The sequence below is a fragment of the Oryx dammah genome, unplaced genomic scaffold, assembly GCF_014754425.2.
Source record: "Oryx dammah isolate SB20612 unplaced genomic scaffold, SCBI_Odam_1.1 HiC_scaffold_6, whole genome shotgun sequence".
Taxonomy (NCBI): Eukaryota; Metazoa; Chordata; class Mammalia; order Artiodactyla; family Bovidae; genus Oryx; species Oryx dammah.
Window position 1 is genome coordinate 36,048,521 of NW_024070190.1, and position 27,767 is coordinate 36,076,287.

A 27,767-nucleotide genomic window follows, 5' to 3' on the forward strand; every position below is an offset into this window, starting at 1 on the left:
GGCCAAATTTGCCTGTTACTCCAGGTGTTTCTTGACTTCCTACTTTTGCATTCCAGTCCCCTATAATGAAAAGGACATCTTTTTTGGGTGTTAGTTCTACAAGGTCTTGTAGGTCTTCACAAAACTGTTCAACTTCAGCTTCTTCAGCGTTACTGGTTGAGGCACAGACTTGGATTACTGTGATATTTAATGGTTTGCCTTGGAGATGAACACAGATCATTCTGTCGTTTTTGAGATTGCATCCAAGTACTGCATTTCGGACTCTTTTGTTGACCATGATGGCTACTCCATTTCTTCTAAGGGATTCCTGCCCGCAGTAGTAGATATAATGGTCATCTGAGTTAAATTCACCCATTCCAGTCCATTTTAGTTCACTGATTCCTAGAATGTCGGCATTCACCCTTGCTATCTCTTGTTTGACGACTTCCAATTTGCCTTGATTCATGGACCTGATAGTCCAGGTTCCTATGCAATATTGCTCTTACAGCACATTACCCAAGAGAAAAAAAAAAAGTATTTTAATCTCAGAGGATATGGAAAACTTTTGAAATATTCACTATAGTTTATTTTCTTTACTTAATAAAGGGTTCCTATTAATTTTTTAAAAAAATTAAATATATTTATTTTAACTGGAGGCTAATTACTTTACAATGTTGTATTGGTTCTGCCACACATCAACGTGAATCCACCATGGGCATACACATGTTCCCTATCCTGAACCCCCCCTCCCGCCTCCCTCCCCATAGCATCCCCCTTGGTCATCCCAGTGCACCAGCCCCAAGGATCCTGTATCAAACCTGGACTGGTGATTCATTTCTTATATGATATTATACATGTTTCCATGCCATTTCCCCCAAATCATCCCACCCTCTCCCTCTCCCACAGAGTCCAAAATGCTGTTCTATAGTGAACTTTATACTTACATTTGAGTCATTAAAATTATTTCTCTTAAAATTAGAAGTATGAGTATAATGAATGAAAATGAATAAGTTATAGGGGTGCATATTATTATGAAAAGAAACTGAAAGTGAAAGTCACTCAGTTGTGTCCGACTCTTTGAGATCCCGTTGGACTCCATAGTCCATGGAATTCTTCAGGCCAGAATACTGGAGTGAGTAACCTTTCCCTTCTCCAGGGGATCTTCCCAACCCAGGGATCAAACCCAGGTCTCCTGCATTGCAGGTGGATTTTTTATCAGCTGAGTCACAGGGGAAGCTCTACAGATATTAACGTGAGTGAATACCACATCATAAAGCTTTACCTAACAAAGAGCAAGCCATGTAAGAATCCATGCAAAATGTTTCCATTTATATAAAGGTTGAGACATGCAAAACTAAACCATATATCTATCTACTTACACGTATAGAGTGGTACAGGCATATATGATAAGTTATAAAAAGAAGAGAATATTTAATGCAAAATGTAAAAATGGAGTGGGTGGAGAGAGAGGGTGCATAGCCACATCAGGAGCTTTAAAGTCACTGGGCACAATTCATTTTCATAAGCTGCATTGTTTCATGGATGCTTTATTATCATTATTCACTCATATTCTTGTGTATGAAGTAGTTCTTAAAATTTAATAAAATATATTACAATAGGATGATAAATCTGAGAATAACTTATGTTACAGGGTGCTCATTAAATTTAATAAATATTTGTTAAATCTAGTCTGTATGAGGCATTGTTCTAGGTACTGGCTTAATACTAGCACTATTTAGCATGTTTACTTACATATTTTCTTATTAGGACCAAATTGCCTTGTGGAGCAAATAGGTTAGAAATTATTATGTCCTTTTTAAAGAAACAAACTACTCTTCTGTCAAGTTGCATTAGTTGCTATGTTGAAAAGAAACAAGAATTAGAAGATATACCTTAAGCTTGTTTCTCATGACCACCTCCCCTCAGTAATTGCCCTTTCTAAATAATAGCTCTTGTGACAAATAATGGCCGGTGTTGAAATTCAATTATATCTTGAGTTTAAAACATTTGTTTAATGCTTTTGCATATGTTTTTAATACATTTGTTTATCCTATTTTTCCCTATTAGTGTCAAGTTCTTGAGTAGATGAATGATATCTTATAAATATTTATATTCCCCATTTCTTAGCACAGTGACAGACACATAGTAATTGTTTAATAAAAATTTGTTGTAAAGATAATGAGTAGCTGACCTTTGAACCTGGTGACAGATTTTAATGCATCTAATGAATGTTTACCCAAGAAGAGGACAACAAAATCTCTTATATATGATGATTAAAAAAAGAAGGGATTGAGTACCTTGTAATTAAAATATGTAGCTAATAATGATTGTTAGACCTTGCTTGCTCTTGGCCTCTTGGAACTATTAGATACATGCTGTACATGATATTACTGAGAATGTTCAATCTTATGATTCCATGAATGTGGTATCAAACTTAGAAATGATTTCTAGGTAGCTAGACACAATTATGATTTTATTTTAATTTTCCAAAACCTGAAAAAGGCAAACCTGAAATCTAGAGCACAATTTTAAAACAAGTTCTTATGAAGTATTTGCATCATGAGTTTCATGTCAGCCAGTTGATAATCAATATTTATTAGCTTTGTTGTTTTTCAGTGGCTCAGTCATGCCTGGCTCTTTGCAACCCTGTGGACTGCAGCATGCCAGGCTTCCCTGTCCTGTACCATTTCCCTGAACTTGCTCAAACTCATGTCCATTGAGTCAGTGATGTCATACAACCATCTCATCCTCTGTCGTCCCCTTCTCCCCCTCCCTTCAGTCTTTAGGGTATGTTCTAATGAGTTAGCTCTTCACATAAGGTGGCCAAAGTATTGGAACTTCAACTTTAAAATCAGTCCTTGCAATGAATACTCAGGATTGATTTTTTTTAGGAATGACTTGTTTGATCACTTAGGCACCCAATGGACTCTCAAGAGTCTTCTCCAACACCACAGTTCAAAAGCATCAATTCTTTGGCACTCAGTCTTCTTTAGGGTCCAGATCTCACATCCATACATGACTACCGGAAAAACCATTGCTTTGACTAGACGGACCTTTATTGGCAAAGAAATGTCTCTGCTTTATAATACGCTGTCTAGGTTGGTCATAGCTTTTCTTCCAAGGAGCGAGTGTCTTTTAATTTAATGGCTGCAGTCACCATCTGCAGTGATTTTGGAGCCCCCTCAAAATAAAATCTGTCAATGTTTCCATTGTTTCCTCATCTATTTGCCATGAAGTGATGGGACCAGATGCCATGATCTTAGTTTTCTGAATGTTGAGTTTTAAGCCAACTTTTTCACTCTCATCTTTCACTTTCATCAAGAGGCTCTTTAGTTCTTCACTTTCTGCCATAAAGGTGGTGTCATCTGCATATCTGAGGTTATTGATATTTCTCCCAGCAATCTTGATTCTAGCTTGTGCTTCATCTAGCCTGACATTCTGCATGATGTACTCTGCATATAAATTAATTAAGCAGGGTGAAAATAAACAGCCTTGACCTGCTCCTTTCCCAATTTTGAACCAGTCTATCGTTCCATGTCTGGTACGAACTGTTGCTTCTCGATCTGCATATGGGTTTCTCAGGTGGCAGGTCAGGTGGTCTGGTGTTCCCATCTCTTGAAGAATTTTCTGCAGATGGTTGTGATCCACACAGTCAAAGGCTTTGGCGTAGTCAATAAAGCAGAAATAGATATTTTTCTGGAACTCTCTTGTTTTATCTATAAAACAACAGATTTTGGCAATTTGATTTCTTATCCCTCTGCCTTTTCTAAATCCAGCTTGAACATTTAGAATTTCTCAATTCATATACTGTTGAAGCCTAGCTTGAAGAATTTTGAGCATTACTTTGCTAGCATGTGAAATGAGTGAAATTGTGTGGTAGTTTTGACATTCTTTGCCATTGCTTTTCTTTGGGATTGGAATGAAAACTGATCTTTTCTAGTCCTGTGGTGACTGCTAAGTTTTCCAAATTTGCTGGCATATTGAGTGCAGCACTTTTGCAGCATCATCTTTTAGGATTTGAAATAGCTCAACTGGAATTCCATCACCTCCATTAGTTTTGTTCTTAGTGATCCTTCCGATGATCCACTTGACTTCACACTCCAGGATGACTGGCTCTAGGTGAGTGATCACACCATCATGGTTATCTGGATCATTAAAATCCCTTTATTAGCTAACTCTTCTCTAGTCCCTCATTGTCATATCCTTCATGGAACTAGAAAAGAAGTAAAAGAAATTGTCTGTGATTCTAAGAATTGCATGCTGATTTAGGAGATGAGAAATATGTAAACCACATTATTAGAATTCAATACAGCATTCTTCCTTGAAACCCTCACGCATGGGTCATAAGTTGTGCTGTCCAAGAAAACTACTGTGGGATGAAATTTAGTATTATGTAGTGTTAATTCGTGTTATTAGGGATTTCCCTCCTAACTTCCAGATGTTCAAGCTGGTTTTAGAAAAGGCAGAGGAACCAGAGATCAAATTGCCAACATCCTTTGGATCATGGAAAAAGCAAGAGAGTTCCAGAAAAACATCTATTTCTGCTTTGTTGACTATGCTAAAGCCTTTGACTGTGTGGATCACAGAAAACTGTGGAAAATTCTGAAAGAGACAGGAATACCAGACCACCTGACCTGCCTCTCGAGAAACCTATATGCAGGTCAGGAAGCAACAGTTAGAACTGGACATGGAACAACAGACTGGTTCCAAATAGGAAAAGGAGTACATCAAGGCTGTATATTGTCACCCTGCTTATTTAACTTCTATGCAGAATACATCATGAGAAACACTAGACTGGAAGAAACACAAGCTGGAATCAAGATTGCCAGGACAAATATCGATAACCTCAGATATGCAGATGACACCACCCTTATGGCAGAAAGTGAAGAGGAACTAAAAAGCCTCTTGATGAAAGTGAAAGAGGATATGTCATTTAAGAATATCTTTTCGCATTTAGTAAGCTACTTTTCATTTTGTTAGCTGTTTCTGTCTTTATGGAGAAAGCTTTTTAGTTTTATGTAGCCCCATTTGTTTATTTTTGCTTCTTTTTTTCCTTGCCTAAGGAGACAGATCCAAAAAATTTTTGCTAAGATTGATGTCAAAGAGTTTTATGGATTCAGAGCTTACATTTAAATCTCTAATCTATTTTGAGTTTATCTTTCTGTAAGGTGTGAGAAATTAGTCCAGTTTGATTCTGTTGCATGTTGCAGTTTCCCGAGTACCATTTGTTAAAGAGGCTGACACTTTCCAATTGTATATTCTTACCTCCTTTGTTGTAGATTAATTGGCGATATAATCATGGTTATATTTGGGGGCTTTCTATTCAGTTCCATTAATCAGTGTCTGCAAACTCAGTTGCTTCAGTCATGTCTCACTCTTTGCAACTCTATGGACTGTAGCCTGCCAGGCTTCTCAGTCCATATGATTCTCCAGGCAAGAATACTGGAGTGGATTGTCATGCCATCCTTCAGAGAATCTTCTAGACCTCGGGAATGGATCCATGTCTCCTGCATCCCTGCATTGCAGACAGATTCTTTACCATTGAGCCACCAGGGAAGTCCTCCATTAATCTGCATGCTTGCTTTTATCCCAATACCATATATTTTAAATTACTGTAGTTTTGCAATATCGTTTGAAATCAGGGAACATGATTTCTCCAGCTTTTTACTTGTGTCACAAGATTGCTTTGGTTCTTTGGAGTTTTATGCGCTCCAGTCAAATTTTAGAATTATTTATTCTAGTTCTATGAAAGAAGCTGTTAGTGTTTTGATATATATGGTATTTAATTTGTGGAATGCCTTGAGTAGATTTTGTCATTAAAAAGTATTTCTCTTCCAATCTATGTGCATGGTATATCTTTCTATTTATTTGTGTCATATTTAATTTCTTTCATCAATTTCTTATAGTTTTCAGGATACAGATCTTTCATTTCCTTGATTAAATTTATTTTCACAGATATTTTATTATTTTTAATGCAATTGTAAGTGAGATTGTTCTCTTAATTTTTCTTTCTGATAGCTCATTATCAGTGTATAGAAATGGAGCAGATTTCTGTATATTAATTTTGTATCCTGCTATTTCATTTATTAGATCTAATAGTTTTCCTTTGGTAGAGTCCGTTTTACCTCTTTCTTTCCAATTTGGATTCCTTTTATTTATTTATTTTCCTTGTCTGATCGCTGCAACTAAGATTTCCAACCATATGTTTTATAAAAGTGACGAGAGTGGGTATCCTTGTCTTATTTCTGACCTTAGAGGAAAACTTTGCAACTTTTGACTCTTGTGTATGTTGTTGCCTGAGGGTTTGTCATATATAGCTTATGTTGATATATGTTTACTCTATACCAATTTTTTTATCCTAAATGTATGTCAGAACATATGTCAAAATGCTTTTTCTGCATCTGTTGAGATAACTATGATTTTTATTCTTCAATATTTTAGTATGGCATAACACATCAAGTGATTTATAGATATTGAATGATTCTTTCATTCCTGGAATAAATCTCACTTGATCATGGTGTAAAATTCTTTTAATTTATTATTTGCTAATATTTTCTTAAAAACTTATACTTCTGTATTTATCAGTGATATTCACCTATAATTGTGTTGTTGTTGTTGTGTCTGTATGGTCTTGATATCAGGTTGATGTTAACCTCATTGCATGAATTTGGAAGTATTATTTTGCAATTTTGGGGGGAATAGTTTGAGAAAGTTAGGTGTTGACTCTTCTTTAAATGTTTGGTAGTATTTTCCTGTGAAGTCCTCTGGTTCTAAAGGTTTGTTTGTTGATAGTTTTTTGGTACTGTTAAGTTTATTATTAGTAATTGCCCTGTTAATATTTTTATTTCTTCCTGATTAAGAATTGGGAGATTATATATTTCTAGGAAGTTATATGTTTTTCTGGGTTTTACAATTTGTTGGCATATAATTGTAGTAACCTCTATGATTCTTTGTGTTTCTGCAGTGTTGTTTGTAACTTATCTTCTTTTTTTCTGATTTGATTTATTTGGGTTATCTCTCTTTTTTTTTCTTGATGAGTCTGGGTAAAATTTTATCAATTTAATTTATTTTTTAAAAGAATCACGTTTTAGTTTCACTGATTGTCCCTCTTTTCAGTCTCTATTTCATTTACTTCTGCCCTGATATTTATTATATCCCTACTTCTATTAACTTTAGGTTTTGTTTGTTGCCCTTTCTCTACTTCTTTTAGGTGTAAATTTAGATCATTTATTTGAGACTTTTCCTGATTTGTGGATCAGGCCTTTATCACCGTAAATTTTCTTCTAGAAGTACTTTTGCTGCCTCCCATAGATTTGGCCTGTTGTATTTCCATTTTAGTTTGTCTTGAGATTTTTTTTAATTTACTCTTTGTTTTCTTCAATCCCGTTAGTTATTTAGTAGTATACTGTTTAGGTTTCACATTTTTTTTTTTTTCTCAGTTTCTTCTTGCAGTTTTCTTGTCTCATGTGGTTGTATTTGGAAAAATTCTTGATATAATTTCAGTCTTCTTTAATTTACTGAGATACGTCTTGTGGCCAAGCATGTGATCTATTCTGGAGAATCTTCCATATTTATTTGAAAAGAGTGTGTATTCTTCAATTTTTGGATGGAATGTTTAAAAAAACATTTGTTTTCTTATTGACTTTCTGTCTGAATATCTGCCCTATGATGTAGGTGGGGTACTAGAGTCCTCTGCTTTTATCTTATTACCATCAGTTTCTGCCTTAATACTGTTAATATTCACTTTGTGTGTTTAGATGCTCCTATATTGGGTGCATATGTATTTATAATTGTTATATCTTCTGGTTAGATTGATTCCTTTATTACAATGTAATGGCCTCTTTTGTCTCTCATTACAGTCTTTCTTTTAAAGTCTATTTTGTCTGATAGAAGTATTGCTGCCTCAGCTTTCTTTTTGTTTTGCATAGAATATCATTTTCCATCCCCTCACTTTCTAGCACCTTTGGGCTCATTGAAATCAATTCTTTGATAGGCACCATAACTAGCTAAGCTCAGTATCCACTGTGAATCCCCCAGGGTTCATGGCTTGGGGTGGCTTTAGTGGCTGATATCTTAATGGCTATAGCATCCTTTACTTACCGATATGGCGGGTGACATTCTTTATCCACAGTGCCTCTTCTTGGTCATAAATTTGACCAATGTTTGGGAGGCATTTCATGACTTATTTTGTATCACAGAAGGCTTATTTCCAGATCAGATAAATATTCTGTTGATAGGCCACTTAATATGTTAATTTTTAGATCAGGCCTTGTTGATAATCTAAAACTCTCTGGATCACCTGTCTAACTAGTCTATTATGATCTAGGGAATGTTTTCCTGTGTTGTTTCTTACCATATCTGGAGTTGCACTATTACAGTATTCTGTGTAGAGTTAAATATATGATCAACTCTCTTAATACGTTTAAACATCATTAATTTTGTCAGAGGTCTGGTTACACATTGCGTAATGTAAGAGATACCAATCTTAGGAATCAGGATATAAGTAATACAGTTAGCAATGTTAATGAAGTCCTAGTCCATCGGAGTTGGCTTAAAGCTCAACATTCAGAAAAAAAAGATCATGTTATCTGGTCCCATCACTTCATGAGAAACAGATCGGGAAACAGTGGAAACAGTGTCAGACTTTATTTTTGGGGGCTCCAGAATCACTGCAGATGGTGACTGCAGCCATGAAATTAAAAGACGCTTACTCCTCGGAAGTTATGAGCAACCTAGATAGCATATTCAAAAGCAGAGACATTACTTTGCCGACTAAGGTCCGTCTAGTCAAGGCTATGGTTTTTCCTGTGGTCATGTATGGATGTGAGAGTTGGACTGTGAAGAAGGCTGAGCGCCAAAGAATTGATGCTTTTGAACTGTGGTGTTGGAGAAGACTCTTGAGAGTCCCTTGGACTGCAAGGAGTTCCAACCAGTCCATTCTAAAAGAGATCAACCCTGGGATTTCTTTGGAGGGAATGATGCTAAAGCTGAAACTCCAGTACTTTGGCCACCTCATGCGAAGGGTTGACTCATTGAAAAAAAACTCTAATGCTGGGAGGGATTGGGGGCAGGAGGAGAAGGGGACGACAGAGGATGAGATGGCTGGATGGCATCACTGACTCGATGGACGTGAATCTGGGTGAACTCCGGGAGTTGGTGATGGACAGGGAGGCCTGGCGTGCTGCAATTCATGGGGTTGCAGAGTTGGACACGACTGAGCGACAACTGAACGGAACTGAAGTCCATCAGAGAGGTACAAGGCACAAATAATTTGAAAATAACAAGAGAAAACATAGTAAAACAATGATTAGTGTAACTAGTTTTAATTTGGTTGCAATAAGCCATCAATTTCACAGGTGAGCCAGCTGGAGAAGCCAAGTTCTAGAAAGATCAGATAGTGAAAGGTTGTTGTTGAATCATGACGCTGGGATTCTTGGCCCCCAAGGAGAATTCAACCCGAGGCCAGAGACAAGGCTTGATCACTCAGAGCTTTTGTGTAATAAAGTTTTATTAAACTATAAAGGAGGTAGAGAAAGCTTCTGACATAGGCATCAGAAGGGGGCCGAGAGAGTGCCCCCCTGCTAGTCTTCAGCAGGATGTTATATAGTCACTAGCAGTCTATTAACGAAAGAAAGGAATGTCTCAAAACCCAGAATGGCACCAGGACCCTCACCCATAAGATGCCTTTTGGGATAATCTTGGCACCAAATGGTTTATCTTGGGCCATAAAATGATTAACATGAATCTTGAAGAAGGGCAGAGCACCATACAAATAGTTTCATTTACATAGATTAGAGGAACAATATCTGAGTATAACATACTGGTTTATCAAGTAGGTTCTGAGCCAGAAAGGCGAGCCCACTTGAAGACAGAGTTTGGGGTAAATGCATATTACATTAGCATAGCTTAAGATAAACATTTCCATAAGAAAAAGGCATTGGTTAACTTCAGGTGAAACCAGGTGTCATGGCAACACAGAATTTTAAGAGAAGCCTCCTTTTAAATTTGTATAGAGAAGGAAAAAATATCGCTAGTTTGTTTCCTCCTGCCGCTTAAGAGAGATAAAAATGTCTGACACTTGCAGGCTATTTCCTCTGTTTGGAGATCCCTGGCCTTCCGGCCTGTTACCCTCTCAGTAGAGAGGGAAACGAAATGTTTCATCTTTATTTAAAAAGGTATACTTTATCAACTTGCTATAGGTTGTAGTGTAAGAGGTATTTTTTTGTAGAAAATAAACAGTGAAACTGATGTATTACAGAAAAAGTCATAAGTTATGAATAATATTTATCAATACATTCAGTCTCACATATTAATTCCTGTTGATCTGGATGAAGTTGTTAGGTTTTCCATTAGGGTTTTATAATTTCTTAGCCAATTTAGTGATATAATCTAAAAATTATCAGAAATATACTTGTAACAAGTCATTTTTAGGAATCTTCTTGAGGAACTTCATTTTATAAAAGCATCAGAGTAAAACAATGATTGTTTATAAACAACAAGACTTCAACGCCTGAATAAATATAAAGATTTACCCTTTGGGTGCATATATTGGAGAAAGAAGTTATAGGGATCCTTTAATAAGATAGAAGATAGTTTTCCAGTAAGAGAATCTTTACATGGACTGGCAGAAAACTTCTCACAGGAATATACCATTAAGGATGAATATTAGAACAAAATTGAGGTTAGTCTTTTTTGGGACTGTCATGTCAGTTTGATTAATCATTAAATCAATGTACTTTAGTTTCAGAGCTTAAAGATTGAGCTTTCTTAATAGCAGTGATTAAGGCATTTCATAGTACTTATCTGGGAGAAAAAGTGCTTTTGGTTCTAAGAGATTTGCCTTAAAATTTTCTTTTAATAAAAGTTTGTTTTCTACTAGGGGAAATGGCATTCTTAAGTTCATATTTTCCTCTTTACAAAAGAGGGATAATATTGCTCCTTTCTGTAGTAATGAGATTGGAATTCCCAGCCCATGCTTCTAAACACTATGTTATAGTGTCTATAGCAGGAGACTGGTAGACAATTTGGCTTGGAAACTAAATTTGAAGGAACCATACCAAATATCAAGCTAAGAAATTTGGAATTATTAAATGATTATTTGATTGCTGAAGGGAGAAAATCAAACAAATGTTGTGGGAAGATTAATCAGTTGTCATGTGTAGATCCCTGGTGGCTCAGACAGTAAAGAATCTATCTGCCTGCAGTGCGGAAGACCTGGGTTTGATCCCTGGGTTTGATCCCTGGGTCAGGAAGATCCCCTGGAGATGGGAATGGCAACCCCCTCCAGTATTCTTGCCTGGAGAATTCCATGGACAGAGGAGCCTGGCAGGCTATAGTCAATGGGGTCGCAAAGAGTCGGACATAACTGAGTGACTAACCTAACACATGTGTGTAGGTTAATTTGTAGGACTAGATGGTTGGAGGCAAAAAGAATCCAAAGATTTTTTTAACATTTAGAGTAAGAGATAATAAGAATTAAAACTAGGGCAGTTGAAATGGAAAGGGAAGAGATAAATATAAAGAAAGAAGAGTTGACAGTTGCAGTCAGTGACTACAAAGGATGAGAATGGAAATGGCCCAAGATGGCTTAGATATTAAACAGATCTGTGATTAGAAGAATGGTGGCATCATATCCTCAATAGGGGGAATGAACTGAATTGAGAGAAGGAAGATCTGATATGAAGTGAAGGAGACAGCCAAAAATAAATTATTGAAAGCTTTTGAGTATTCAAATATATTTTTTAGAGTTAGTCTTATGAAGGGGAATCATCTGAACACATGTAAATATGGTATGTTAACTGAAATAAATAATTTAACATTCTCCTAACTATTTTTTAAAGTATTAGTTAAAATTATTCCAAGTCCAGAAGATACTCTAGTCTCTAGTTTTATTGTAGCAGAGATGCCCATGATTCCCTCTTCATATTGCTATAGATGCAATTAGTAATCAGATTATCACGAAGTCTTTGGAATATTATATTTACCATGTAAAGTGATCAACTGTGGTCACTTTATTTCTGCCAAATGTAGCAAAATTTTCTATCTAACATGGTCAATCTGTTGGACAAAGCTCAAAGTGGATAGGTGTTTGAGAGATATCCTAATAAATTGAGATAAAGAAATGTGAAGTAACTTGTTACTGATCTGCTCTTATCTTTAAAAAATTAGTAAAATATAATTTTATTGGTGTTTGGTCTTGTGAGTTCCAGTTTTAATTTATAGGAATCTGGTCTTGCTTGAATAAAAATATGGAGGGTGGAAAATTTTAGGCTTTTGTTTTTAGGACACAGTTAGATAAAACTTGGTTTGTGGTGTGGGTCATAATAGAGTGCCATGCTTTCCTCTTTAGGATGTTGATTGCTGCTTTATTACAGAGAACATTGTACAATGGCCATGCTCTTCATAGACTTTGACACCTTTAGCCTTTGTTACTGGCAGGTATTCACTGCTAAGTTTACGATTTTGGGTTAGCTATGGATTTATCATTTACCAGCTTTGTTTGCACATTTTAGTATTTATAGTGGATTTAGAAAGGCAAGAGAGGTGGCAGAAAATTATACTTCAAAATCTCATTAAACTTTATGCTCTGAGTAGAATTTCAAAGCTTATTCTCTCAGAACAGTTGAAAAGAAAAAAAAAAATCTTTGTAAACTCTAAATAGAAACTTTTGTTGAAAATACTATAGATTATGAAGAAAATACTGGTCAACATATTAGTTTGTATAATAAGTAGCTTAATGGTTGAAAGAAATGGCAAAATATCTCATGTTTTCTTCCATAGATCTGGGGCTGACTTCATGGGTGTGCAACCTTCACAGTGACACAGGACCCCATGTTTGGAAGTTTTATTTTAATAAAATAAATTTATTTTAATTTATTTATTAAATTAAATAAATTTGACCATATTTATTTTAATCATCTGAAGTTGCCTTCTTGAAATTCTGAATACATTTTTAACAAAGGGCTCTGAAATTTTTCATTTTGAATCCCCTACCGCCACCCAACTATATGAAAGTGAAAGTGAAAGTGAAGTCGCTCAGTTGTGTCTGACTCTTTGCAACCCCATGGACTGTAGCCTACTAGGCTCCTCTGTCCGTGGGATTCTCCAGGCAAGAATACTGGAGTGGGTTGCCATTCCTGCCTAAATCCTTTGGCTAGTTCCAGATGAACTTGTACTTTGCTAAGTTCCCATTACCTGATCCCAGCTCACTTTTAACATGAAATTCAAGATAGAGTTGTAACTAAAATGAAGCCTGCTAATTTAGGTTGATTACTGACATCTAAGCAGTTTGGACTAAGTATAACATATATGTTCACAAAATCTTAGCTCTATTAGCGACAAATGACCACTTGAAGTTGAATAAATAATTTACTGGCAGGATCCAAAAGAGGAAAGACCAAAAGCCTCAGAGCAAAGGGAAAAAATGAAAAACGAACAGACATGAAGTGCTTGCCAACACTCTTTTTGACTCTTCTCCAAGCCTACTATAAGCCAATCAACTGGCATGTGTCATATCCTGCACATGAAAAAGCAGTCTGTGTAAATGTATACATGTGCAGATGCATGGATCTGTCATGCAGCTGCCAGAGGTTATATTTGTTAAGCAGCCTGCAATGGCCATGAGTTTTGGAGAAGTGTAGTTGCTTTGAGAGAAGCCAATTATTCTTGTTTGATAGGCATAGCGGCTTCTTCAATGCCTAGAATGAGTCTGACTATATTTTTCTTCTTACATTACTTAGTCATGTGACTTTTGGACTGGTATATGGACTCAGCATGATGGAGATAGAGGGAGGCCAGAGGTAGAGCTGGAATTCTGGTGAACGATGCAGCACTGTGGTAAACAGATTTAGCCATCAGGCGACTGGTCCAGAGATTGAAGAAGCGTCAGTTGAAAGCAACTGACATCTTGATGAGAAAGAGATGAGGCACATCACACCGTGACACATCATATGGAAGGTAGTGAGAACAGTCTACTGACATTTTCTAACACTATAGAATTTCTAAGTTTGAATATTTCTAATTTGAGTATAGAGCTTAAATGTAATGTTAATAAGATGCAATGTGTATAGTGTTTATGTTACAGTTATCATTGAAAAGGTGAATGAAAAGTATATACATGACTCTTTTGGGCTTGGGGATATTAATGAGGAAGGGGCAGTAGACTGAGAATCATTTTCTATCTGATACATGATCAGTGGGCATTTTTGGGGGTAATGAAACAGCAAGAGTGGCTTAAGCTGGGGAAAGCATGAATGTTTTGATTTGCTGCAGACCCCCACTTACTGATCCTTAGTATAAGAGGATTTGGAGGAAGGGGTCACTTTACCAGTAGCAAACAGACTACAGTTTGCCAGAGAGCGGGAGAGTCACAGTGCTGATATCAACCAAGGATCCTGACTCTAAAGGAACTTTGTGCTCTTATTGGGGAACAATTGCCTTACCTTACTTTGAAAGTCTCCTTAATTTGAACTGTTGGGTGCTTTATTCTTTTCATCAACTGTAACAGTTTACATTTCCTGTTGACTCATGTAATCACTGAGGATATTTTGAAATTTTATCATATTTTTTCCCTGCCAGATCTTCAAATATGAAACGAGCAGATATAGTCACAATTAAGTTATATTGAAAACCCTTTAAATTTAGTAATTTCTCATCCAGACTACAGAAAAATACTCCTATTCATTATTACCTAAATTAGTTTTCATTGACACCTGTTATTTCTTTCCCATTAGCTGTCTTGATATATACCCTGCTAGTCTCTCTCTAGATAAAGTGATCCTTCCAAGTACTGACTTTGACCTTCTATTCAATTACTTTTAGGGAGAAAGAGACCTTACCACAATTTTGCTTAGCATTCATAAAGGTAAACTAGTGTTTTATGGCAACCTGAGTAGAAAACTTTCAAATGGAGCCCGAAAAACTTCCAAATGAAATCTTTCTTCGTGTCATTTGCATTACTAAATTTAGTATGTAGATTGATGCTCTTTGAAGCACAAGCTGGAATCAAGATTGCCGGGAGAAATGTCAGTAACCTCAGATATGCAGATGACACCACCCTTATGGCAGAAAGCAAAGAAGAAATAAAGAGTCTCTTGATCAAAGTGAAATAAGAGAGTGAAAAAGTTGGCTTAAAACTCAACATTCAGAAAACTAATATCATGGCATTGGGGCCCATTACTTCATGGCAAATAGATGGGGAAACAGTGAAAGACTTTATTTTGGGGGGCTCCAAAATCACTGCAGATGGTGACTGCGGCCATGAAATTAAAAGACACTTGCTCCTTGGAAGAAAAGTTATGACCAACCTAGACAGCATACTAAAAAGCAGAGGCATTACTTTGCCAACCAATGTCCATCTAATCAAAGCTATGGTTTTTCCAGTAGTCATGTATGGATGTGAGAGTAGGACTACAAAGAGCTGAGCACCGAAGAATTGATGCTTTTGAACTGTTGTGTTGGAGAAGATTCTTGAGAGTCCCTTGGACTGCAAGGAGATCCAGCCAGTCCATCCTAAAGATCAGTCCTGAATATTCATTGGAAGGACTGATGCTGAAGCTGAAACTCCAATACTTTGGCCACCTGATATGAAGAACTAACTCATTTGAAAAGACCCTGATATTGGGGAGTATTGAAGTCAGGAGGAGAAGGGGACAACAGAGGATGAGGTGGTTGGATGGCATCACTGACTCAATGGACATGAGTTTGAGTAAACTCTGGGAGCTGGCAATGGACAGGGAGGCCTGGCGTGCTGCAGTCCATAGGGTTGCAAAGAGTCAGACATGACTGAGTTACTGAAATGAACTGAACTTTATGCTCTTTCAGTTCAGTTCAGTTCAGTCGCTCAGTCGTGTCCGACTCTTTGTGACCTCGTGAATCACAGCACGCCAGACCTCCCTGTTCATCACCAACTCCCGGAGTTCACTCAACTCATGTCCATCGAGTCAGTGATGCCATCCAGCCATCTCATCCTCTGTCGTCCCCTTCTCCTGCCCCCAATCTCTCCCAGCATCAGAGTCTTTTCCAATGAGTTAACAGCATACATATCACATTGCATAAAGTCAATATCTTGTGGCTCAGCTGGTAAGGAATCCACCTGCAAAGCGGGAGACCTGGTTTCAATCCCTTGATTGGGAACAGTCCCTTGTGGGAGGGAAAGGCTACCCACTCCAGTATTCTGGCCTGGAGAATTCCATGGACTGTATAGTCCATGGGATCGCAAAGGGTCGGGCACGACTGAGTGACTTTCACTTACTCACTCAGCTGAATAATAGCTTGGTTTTGTAGATGTATTCTTTTAACATTAAATTTTATTTTTAATGTTGTTCTGCATCTATTTACCAAAACTATGAGAATATTGTAATATTCAGAGAGGGACATATTAGACACCTAACGTTTATAATAATAGAAAAACCAGCAACCTTTGAAAGTGTTCTATAATAGTGAAGGCTAAATTTGGGGGCTGAATTGTTAAGGAGTTTTGTAATCATTCTCTTATCATCTAAATGTCGTGCTGAATAATTAAACTCAGTAGCTGGTTGGTTTCATTACTGCCAGTGTGCATGGCACAAGAGCTTATAGTAAGCTGCTTCTTTTCCTTCACTTTCTTTTTTTCAATTTATTTTTTAATTGGAGGAAAATTGCTTTACAATGTTGTGTTGGTTTCTGCCATACAACCACACAAATCAGCCATAATTATACATATATCACTTCCCTCTTGAGCCTCCCTCCCCTCCCGCTGTCCCACCCTTCTAGGTCATCACAGAAACACCAGACTGAGCTCTTTGTGTTATATAACAACTTCTCACCAGCTGTCTATTTTACACCTGGTAATGTATATATGCCAATGCTATTTTCTCTGTTAGTCCCACGTTCTTATTCCTCTTTTTAAAAGGGATATGAGGGCAGACCTGACTTTTAGAATTTTACAGTTACTCAGTATGACTGTGCAACACTGGCTGCTCATGTTTCTATGGTCTACTACGTACAACCACTCATGATTCCGGAACTTGTACTTAACCTGTTATTTCTTCCAAAGGACATAATTATAGACAGAAGTGGAAGGTGGGAGCAAATAGAAAGAAAGCACAAATGGGATTACTTATTTTTTCCAGTTGCCCCCTCTGTACTTTTTCTCTCCTTTGTCGATGAAATTGCTTTTTGGGAGAACTCCACAGACATAAGAACTGGCATGAACCTTGCACAAAGCAAGAACTGTTCAAATATTTGTTTAAATTTTACCGGTTTGTATTGTTAGGTTTTCAACCAGTTTGAACATAGAAGGTATGACACACATGGCATTACTGAGACAGTTCAGAATGAACACTGCCTGAAACCTGTGGAGCATCTTATATGCTTAGCGACGTTATTGTGTATAAAAATTATCTGTCGTATCTGTATGTTCAGTGTAGAAGAATAAGGTAATCATCATTGCTTATATATTATTGGTACCTTCTCTTTACACATGGCTTGAAAACAGACTATGAATAGAGATAAAACAAACATGTAAACACATATTTCCAAATAGATAATAACAGACTAACTTGTTCCTTCATTGAAATATGTTGCCTTAGTCAGCAATATTCTGTTAAGAATATATACTAAGATTTAGTCAATATTATATTCAGTGTTATAATGAAAACAATATGGAAGTGCTTATGTTAAAATGCTTTTAAACAGAGATTTTGAAAATAGAAGAATCTTTGAAGGTTTATTGTATTATTGATATAACCAGATAAAACCTGAAGCAAACAGTCCATGATGTGGTGCAGTGCAGGCATTGAACTGTTGAACTCTTGACAGAAGTATGTCTAGAAGAGGTTACTACTTCAGGTGCAATTAAGTAGGTAACTGAACATTTTTATTGGTGTTCCGGTAAAGCCATCATCATAGTACTCACTGGGCTATTAAGTGTTTTTCACCTATAATTTAGAGAAAATAATTTAAGGTAGTATGTATACATCTAATTTGTTTGACAAGCATATTGAATGACTTTCTGAAATATTCTTCTGCTATAACTAATATACAATAGAATATGAGTCATATACATTTTGATTTTATATAAATGAATATGTAGTAAACTTTGTAATTTACACTAATAATTTACTAATCATATTTATTGATAATCTTGCTAATTTATAGTTTATTTTTCACATTTTGCCTTTTTGCATTTTTTTATATCTGAAGTTTCCATTCTCTAGCTGATTTAAGTGGAAACACATCACAGTAAGGGATATACCGGACAAAGGAGAGCCCGTGAGTTCTCTCAGTAGCATATTCTGCTGATAGTCTTAAGGAGAAATTTTGTTCCGTTTTTATCACTCACACTGAAGACTGATAATATAGTTGCTTGGGAAACATTACTTATGCTTTGCGGTTATCACTTCTGCTGCTCTCAACTTGAAGCACTGCATATGATTTTGTGAAGAATGTTGACACTTGATTATAATCATAGCCACATCTCTTTTGATAGGCAATTTCACTTTGGAGAATAGGTGTAAGACTTTTAGTGTTTTGAATGTAAATCGCATCTATCTCATCAGAATATAGAGTGTTTGAATGATGACTAGGGTTTATTACATCATGCTTATTAAAACACAGAAAACTTTTTCCAAGCTTATTGGTTTTATGCTTTAGCTTGTTTAAGATTTTTTTTTTATATATAACTTCCTACATGTCCTGGTAAGGCATGACCAAAGTCTTGCTTAGAATCTGAACTATATTAGATGATTAATATTTATAGTAGAATGAATGACTATATGATACACATCTGTGTAATATACAGAGATTTCTGTTTTAGCAAGTGCAGCTGTCTTTGTAGTACTCTATGTGCTGATCATCTGGCATAGACGGTAGTGCATATAAAGGTAAAGATAATAGCAACAAGGAAATGGAGATGGGACCTATCCCACCAGTTCTTAAAATAGTTATAAAGCTCGGCTCCTCCATCCATGGGATTCTCCAGGCAAGAATACTGGAGTGGGTTGCCATTTCCTTCTCCAGGGATCTTCCCGACCCAGGGATCGAACCTAGGTCTCCCACATTGCAGGCCGATGCTTTAACCTCTGCACCACCAGGGAAGCCCCAGTTATAAAGCTATATTATATAAAATCTTATTTGAAAGGCACAGGTTTTATTTTCCCCACTCTACATGAATGAAATAAAGTCTTAGGCAGTTTAAGCCACTTTCTCAATGTGGGTGAAAGAGCAAGATTCACACTCAGGGTGTTCTGACTTCTAAGCTCACTGAAAAAGAGTGCCCTGGTACTTTGAGGTCACATGTCTTTATTTTTTAAAAGACATATATTAACTAAACATATTTGAAATGATGAACCATAGGAAAATTAAAATCCTTCAAGTTAATTGATATAAAAACTTGATATATTTCATTCTGGTAAATACTGGGAACATTATATCTTTCTGTTATGATTCCAAAATAGTTTATTAATTTCTAGAATCCAAAATAATAATAAATGTTTGATTCATAATTGCCATTTCCTCTTTTAAAATTTTTAAGAAGTTTTATTTTCAATTAGTTTGCAATTTCAGAAGTAATACATAATTAGGCTATAATTTAAAAATTAAAAATTTGACCACCATTCCAATCCAGTTCTTTTCAGAGATAGCAATTGTCATGGCACTTAAACTTTTTCCTAGCCTCCAATATACTTATACATACTCAGAGAAAATATCAAGTATTTTAATGTGCTTGTTTTTTTCTAATATATATGCACTGCACATATTACTCTAAAATTTTTTTATTCTGCAATATATTCTGGCAATCTTTCCAACTCATTTTGTATAGATTCACCTCACATTGTTTACTTCCAAATACATGAGAGCCATCATCTCAATCTTCTCAAATGTTAACATTTCTGTGTTTCTCAAGACCACAGGGTTTTCTTTCACAACTCATATTGAATAAAATAACCCTTACATTATTTGTTCTTTCCTTAGGGTACAACAGAAAAAAAAAAAAAAAGGTTAGCAATGACGATTTAAACTGCATCTACTCCAGTAAAAGATTTAGTGCATTCTAAATTGGGTTGGTTACCACACTCTCAGTCCAGGGTCATATACATCTTTTAAATTTTAAAATATCTGTGAATGTGCATATGATTTTATAATTTGATCATTTTTTTTACAGGATCTGATTTTCTATAGTACTATTATATAGATTAGCCCAGCATATATTCTGTTTCTGATTACACAACTCTCGGCCTTTTAGGTAGTTTTCTGTGTCCTTTTCTTGCCTGAAAAATCCCATGGATGGAGAAGCCTGGTAGGCTACAATCCGTGGGGTTGAAAAGAATCGGACACGACTGAGCGACTTCACTTTCACTGTGTCCTTTGGATGGTTTAGCTATATTATTCTAGAGATAGAATCTGTCTCTTAACTTTGGTTTGTTTTCAGGTTTCAGAGTATTTTGCCTCTTGCTTTAAGTTTCACATAATTATAACCCAGATACCTGTTTAAATTGATTTGATAAAATAAGATCTGTATAAGATTTCCTCAAAATTTTCAATTCCATTGTTCTGTCAAAATCCAGAACCCTCCCTTAGAATCCAGTGAGTTCTCTGGAACTCACATCTGCTTTGCCTTTAATCATCTTGATTACATACCAAATTGCCCAGAGGTATAATTAATTCTTAACTTTCAATTCTTTCATTTCAGATTGGATATGATTTGGTGACTGAATAACAACAACATATTCACATTAATTCTATATTTGTGTGATTATTTGGTTAATATTTGTCAGTACCTCTAGGCTGTGAGCCCTGTGAAGAGGGCGGGGATGTTCTCCATTTCGTTACCAATTCCTACTATCTGGTACAAACTAGGCTCTTAAGATGAACTCAAAACGTAAGAAAGGAACAATTGAAGGGGGCTTGAGATCAGAGCACAGACAGAGAAGTTAGCCTTGAAAATAAATGGTGGTTAGAGAAGAAATGGAGAAGGCGATGACACCCCACTCCAGTACTCTTGCCTGGCAAATCGCATGGACGGAGGAGCCTGGTAGGCTGCAGTCCATGGGGTCGCGAAGAGTCGGACACAACTGAGCGACTTCCCTTTCACTTTTCACTTTCATGCATTGGAGAAGGAAATGGCAACCCACTCCAGTGTTCTTGCCTGGAGAATCCCAGGGACAGGGGAGCCTGGTGGGCTGCCGTCTATGGGGTCACACAGAGTCGGACATGACTGAAGTGACTTAGCAGCAGCAGTAGCAGGGGAAGAAAGAGAGAGAGGGACAGAGAGAGGGAGAAGTAGAAATTTTCCTCGAAGACAGAGGAGATAAATTTAAGATACTTAACCAGTTTTCTATAAGATCTTTTTCTAGTTTATATTTTAAATTATATCATATAATATATGAACATTACACAGCACTATTTTCTCTTTTTGTGTAGTTATTTCAAAACTATATTTTCTCTCCATAATGATTTTCTCTTCCTATCTTGGCCTGGAGCTGTAGCTTTAAAAATTTTATCCTGGATATTTTGATCTCTAGATTCTTTATCATGATATAGTGCAATCATCAATGTGAGATTATACCTATACATAATATACACACACAATACCTCTCTTTCTCTCTCTATATATATATGTAAATATATATATATATATAAGACTGCACACTCTGAAGATCAATGATTTTTAGTGTGTTTTTGTGTGTCAAGACTCACACGTACACACATAATTTGAAGATCACTATATGATTTCATTTTATGTTAAAGCATCTACAGAGAGCTTTTATTTGATATTCTTGCTCTAATTATCACATTATGCCCAAACCTTGAAAAGTTTCCTTTCTTGATGTATTTTAATAAAGGACCTGTAGAGCCTCATATTTTTCACCCTTTCTTCAAAGTCTGCAGATTATCTTGGCTTCTATTTCCTGAAGACATATCTAATGGAAACCTTAAAAATACCATGTCAGCTTCCAGTGGTGGGAAATGGCTGGAAGTTGTAATCAATAGGAAGATGAAATTTTACTTTCAAAATGAATAATTAAAATTCAGAATTCTCTTTGATATGTTTGTGTTAAGGTTAATTAGAGTGTTGATTTGCAGTGAGGCATAATGAAAACACTATTGAATTAGGTATTATAAGACCTGAATATTTGCTTGAACTTCACCATTTATTAGCTTAATGACCTTGGGTAAGACAGTCTCAGCCTCTTTCACCATTGATTGAAATGTGTGGTTAACAATATCTTTGCTGCCTACCTCTTTATAGTGTTGTCAAGATGAGATAATATAGGTGAAAACATTTTGTAAACAATGAAGTACTATATGAAAATGACCATTGTAAAGAACAATTAATATGTGCCAGTCACTATATTAAGCATTCATATCATTCTTAAGAGCAGTTTTATGAGATAAACAATGTTAGTATTCCAGTTTTACAGATCAGGAGGGTGAGGCTTACAGTACATAAGACACCTGAGTGAATTCGCACCATTGATGAGTGGGAAGGGCAAGATTTGAATACAGATTTGACTGACACTAGAACAAGTGCTCATAATTTCACGATTTTTGTTACTCATGTGAATAATAACTGCTTTATAGAATGATGTGTGAACTGGGTGAGGCAGTAAAAACACAATTCTCTTTCTCATCAGGTATGCATTCTAAATGTGAAAACATAATAATAATAAAAAATAGAATATCATGGAGTTCTAACCATCGAAATATGTTTTTCCTTTAGAGTTTAATTGTCTTGGATCCACTCACAGTGACTGAGGAGGAAATAAGACCGTCCCTAGAGAAACGCCTTGAAGCCATTATCAGTGGGGCTGCTCTGTTGGCTGACTCTTCCTGCACAAGAGATTTCCATCGGGAGCGGATTATTGCAGAATGCAACGCCATTCGCCAGGCTCTCCAGGACCTGCTTTCAGAGTACATGAACAATGTAGGTAACTGGTTTTCCCTGACCCCATACACTGGGAGTGTGCCGAGTTTCTTTCGTTGTGCAAAATGTAATAAATTATGAATGAGTACATGATTTTACATGGATTGAGCTTTTGAGTTGGCTTCTGCATAAACTGCTCCCAGAGTACAGCAAGGAGATAGGAGTTCTTAGGGATGGAATTCAACCAGAAGGTTGTTTCTATCTGATTGTTTTGCTTGATACAGGATTTAAATTCTAGTTGGAGAAGGGAATCAGGATTGGGGAAAGGAAACTGGAGTTGCCCATCAATTTAAAGGATAAAAAGAAGACAAAGAAAAGGGCAGTTTGCTCAGGATTACATTGTTGAATAAGAGTTAAAATTTAGATGGTGTTGGGTAAAGTCAATGCTATAGGGATCAGGGGATATTTAAAAATTTTTTTTATTTATTTTTGGCTGCTCTGGATCTTCCTTGCTGTGCACCTTTTTCAAATATGATATAATGTCATAGATTTCTTACAGTTTTAGCTCTCTCTCAGGAATATTAGAAATGATGTCTGAATTTAGACAAATGCAAAAATATTTATTTCAAGATTCTTTTGGTATCATTTCACATATATATTTATTTATGTGTAGTCTTTATATATCTATATATCTATATCTAACATATATATTTATATACATCCACCTAAGGAGTATCTATGACTACTTAGTTTCATTTTTAAAATAAGAAAGTCTTAAGGTCATCGTCAGCTATATATTCAATATCATGGATTTTGACTCCTTAAATAATAGAGGTAAAGAAAAGAAAAAAATGTATAATGTTCATCTGTTTTAAGTGGGATAATTGAAGAGTTATGAAGGTATATTTTGAAAATGATGAGTTACAAAGCATACCATTTTTTACATGTGAGGTTGAAGATTTAGGATTGTTCAATATAAGTAATTTATGTGAGTAATTGAAATGTGCTAAAATTAGTTAGTGAGTTTTAAGGATACTTCAACACATTTGATGTATCTCCATACTCTTAATATTTGATGACTTTGGCTCCTGACCAAAAATCTCTAGCCTGTCAAGAAATCAAAGTTGCAAAGCAGATTTTGTTAATAAGAACATATTAGTAACGTCATGTCCTGTTTCTGAAGCTGGAATATCACTATTTTTAGCATATAATATATTTTTAGTGAAAGATTTCTAAAGGGAATTCACCAATTCTAAGAAACTCAGAAGATAATATTGTGTTGAAATTCCTTCTCCCTTGAAGTATAAACTATTAAAATTATTATTTTCATTTTGTAGATAAAATATGGTAAAGTTACATATATATGTTTATTTTATCTATAAATTATAAAATTATAGGTACATTTATTTTATTAAATATAGATAAAATTATTCCTTCAAATACAAACATAGCACACACATGCACATACTCACCTACATACCTAGGCTAGGATGGCTACATAATTGTGGAGCCCAGTTCAAAATGAAAACGTAAGGCCTGTTCAAAAGCAGGGGAAAAAATGAAAGCTTTTACCTTTTTTAACAGTCTTGATTGACCCGAGAGGTTATTTTTATTTGCTGTTTAATGTTTGGTTCTCTGGGGCATAGGGATCCTTGCAGGAGCACATTAACTCTCACATACTTTTGTACCCCTACCCATGACTCCCACCCAACCTGCTTTGTACTGAGGACCCCACCAGGAGTGGAGGGTGGCAGCGGTTGCTGGGTTGGGGAACAGTTGGCTGAGGATCTGTTCCTTGAAGCACTGGAAGTCAGAACTGCTTGTGAGTCCAGGATATATGCTTTATTGCCCCATCAGACTTCATTTAAATATGCAAATTCAAAGATTATTAAGAATTTCAAAACATTAAAATCCAGGCATGTGGCTCCATTCTGAACATGATGCCTTTTGCCCAGTGACAGGCCACTGAAGCTGTTCCTGTATATAATAAACATATATATCACATAAAAATAGTGGCAGTTTTGTAGCTTTCTTCAACTTTGGGTTAAAATCTTTTCATACAGAGAGTGAAGTTATGGGAGCATTCTGCCTTGGGTGCAATCATTGAGAAGGTGCATCACCTCTGGAAATTTATAAAAATAATAAAGCCAATTAAAAGTTGTTCTACACCAGCTGTTCTCAAAGTCCGTGATAATGTTTTTCACAAATTCATTTTTTCTCTCTGAATCCTAAATAATTACAGTGGTTATTGTTAAGTTTTAATAATATATATGTATGTATAATTCAAATTAGCACATTTTTATGATTAGCCTTTGATAAACATTATATTCTTTATAGATTTAAACAGCAGATTCAGTAGGGACAAGGATGACACAGTGATTGTAAAGACAAAGAACTAGAAATAGAAATACTTTAATTCTGTTACTTCATGTGATCACTTGGAATTTTTATTTTAATTTTAACATTCTAACAATGAAACAGTATAAATTGCAGGAGGTTATAATTTTTTAGATAAGTGAAAATTTCATATATGAAATATTTTATTCTATTTGAATAACAACTTTGAAATCTGTTTCTCTTCTGAAATTGTCAATTGCTCTAAAGTTAAGGAGCCAATCAGGAAAATAATGATTGTCACTGAAAAGTAATTTGTCATATAGAGTAGGGGGTCATTTAAAAAGTATCTATTCTAGGTATCAAATATGCTAAGTTAGGCATAAAAATATGAAAATTTTTGTCTTCTGCTTTTTTAAAATGAGGTTTTAATCTGATGTTCAGTTTCAAGGCCCATTTGTCAAATATACAAAACTTACTTATGTTACTAATATCTTTCTGTTAGATATTTTGGTTTAAGAAAGGTAAGTTCTGTATTATGAGTGAAGTGGAAAGACTTTTCCATCTATAACATCCAAATAATTGAGATCAAAGGTAAGTAGCTTTTTTTTAAGCTTGTCCAGATAATTATTTTAATTTTCATTTTTTAAAGGTAGACTTAATTGTAGGAATTCAGATATTTCTCAGTTATTTAATTGATTAGATTGCACTACTCTTCATGATTGATGGATGCTTTCTTCTTCCTTGTCTTTCCCATGTTGCCTTTTCTCTCCTTCGGGTAAATGAGTGCAAACATCCCATTAAATAGCTCTCCTTCATGGCACTTTCCCCTTTATAGCGCTCATTCTTGTCGGAATTCCTTTGTTTACCTGTTTGTCTTCTCCACTGGTCAGAAGCTTTAGGAGAGCAAGGGCTGTGTCTCTGGCCCTACCACTGTGCCTTCAGGTAGCAGGTGTTCAGTAATTACTATTTGGATACAGGTAAATTGAATTAGTGCTTGCTTCATCTCAACTTTTACAATTAAAATGACAATGTGCCCGAAGCATTTAATTTGTATTTATTTATTATATTTACACAATAACTGTGGAGAAAATGTAGGGAGGTTTAATGTGAAAACAAGAGAACAGGAAAGGAAGTACACAGAGGTGAGAAAGCTTGTTCTTTGGGTGATCTAAGAATATTCATACATTCATTTTCCCTAGGGCATAAGGTTAAATATTTGTTGAGGAAGGCACTTTTTTCCTCAGGGAATGAAAGACTTAGACTGTGTATGTGGATATGTCTGGTGAGCTGCCCTCATGTTGGTATAGAGATGAGAGCAGAAGCTAAAGTTATGCAGGATTAGAAACCTACTTACATGTACGATATATTAACATTTAATTGATAAGTATTACCTATTAATAAACAAATTTGCACTTATAACATTATGAAAAAGCACCCCAAATCAGTTTAATAGTTCCTTTTTATATACAAGTGCAGAATTTTGGGCCTAACATGAGTATCTGAGCAAGCCAACGAATATTGGAATTAAACAGCAGGAACCACTGTGGAGTATATTATCAGAACAAATTTCCAGGTTTACTTTTACTCTAGGTTTCTATCACAAATAATGCTTCCCTATAACTGTTTCAGTAGCTGTAATGAAAGAGAACGTACTTTCCTGAAACTAGCTGAACTCAAACCTTTCTCAGAGTTTGCTCAAATATTTTAGGACAACTCTCATACCAAAGTCTTCAACTTATTAGTTTAAGGAGTGTTGTGTTTCATTTGGTGGGTCTGACTTGCTTTTCAGATTAGCTTGGAGCTTTTGTTATTGAGCTATGTTGATAGGGTAAATGCTTAATAATAATTCAGATGCAATGAAAATAACCAGGAAAAGTTAAAGCAAGGTTAACTCTCATCATGATCTGTGGATCTTTTATGTGAATGTGACTTCAAGGCTTCAAATTTTGCAAGTTTATTGAGTCCAGAACATATCAATGGTGTGAAATAAATATAGTTTATGTTTTTCTCAAGCTCAATTCATGGGACCAATTTAAATCTAAATAACTTAACTTCCTTAAACTGATCAGCAAGTCTCAATCATTTTTGACTGAAGCTGTATGTTCTATAAGTTGGATGGCATCACCAAATTGATGGGCATGAGTTTGAGTAAGCCCTGGGAGTTAGTGATGGACAGGGAAGCCTGGCATGCTACAGTCTGTGGGGTTACAGAGTTGGACCCGAATGAGTGATTGAACTGAACTGAGTAATAAATTAGTAATATGTGAATCCAGATGGGTCTATAACAAATAAAATAGACAACTACTTAAACATATGATAATATATGTTTGCTCTAATATTTTCATTTTAAACATACATATATATTCTTTTCTGGAGACCGTCGGGAAAAACCCATTACTTTGCCTTTTCTAGCTTCTGGAGATCACCCACATTCCTTGGCTCAATGCCATCTTCCTCTGTCTTCAAAGATAGCAGTGTCACATCTCTCTAACCTTGCTTCTGCCCTCACCTCTCTTTCCCTGACTATAGCCAGGAAAGGTTTTCCACTTTTTTTAGGACTCATGTGATTAGATTCAGCCTACTGGTATTATGCAAAATAATCATC

The 27,767-nt window shown here is 35.7% G+C and overlaps 1 protein-coding gene across 2 annotated transcripts in view; it reads left to right on the forward strand.

The window, feature by feature from the left end:
- The window catches only part of CTNNA3 (catenin alpha 3), a 1,846,273-nt gene that overhangs the window by 464,030 nt on the left and 1,354,476 nt on the right, over positions 1 to 27,767 (forward strand). For both annotated transcript variants that reach the window (XM_040242231.1, XM_040242230.1), the window contains exon 7: positions 22,682 to 22,885. In XM_040242231.1, the coding sequence (XP_040098165.1) occupies positions 22,682 to 22,885 (204 nt within the window). The remainder of the gene's footprint in view (positions 1 to 22,681; positions 22,886 to 27,767) is intronic.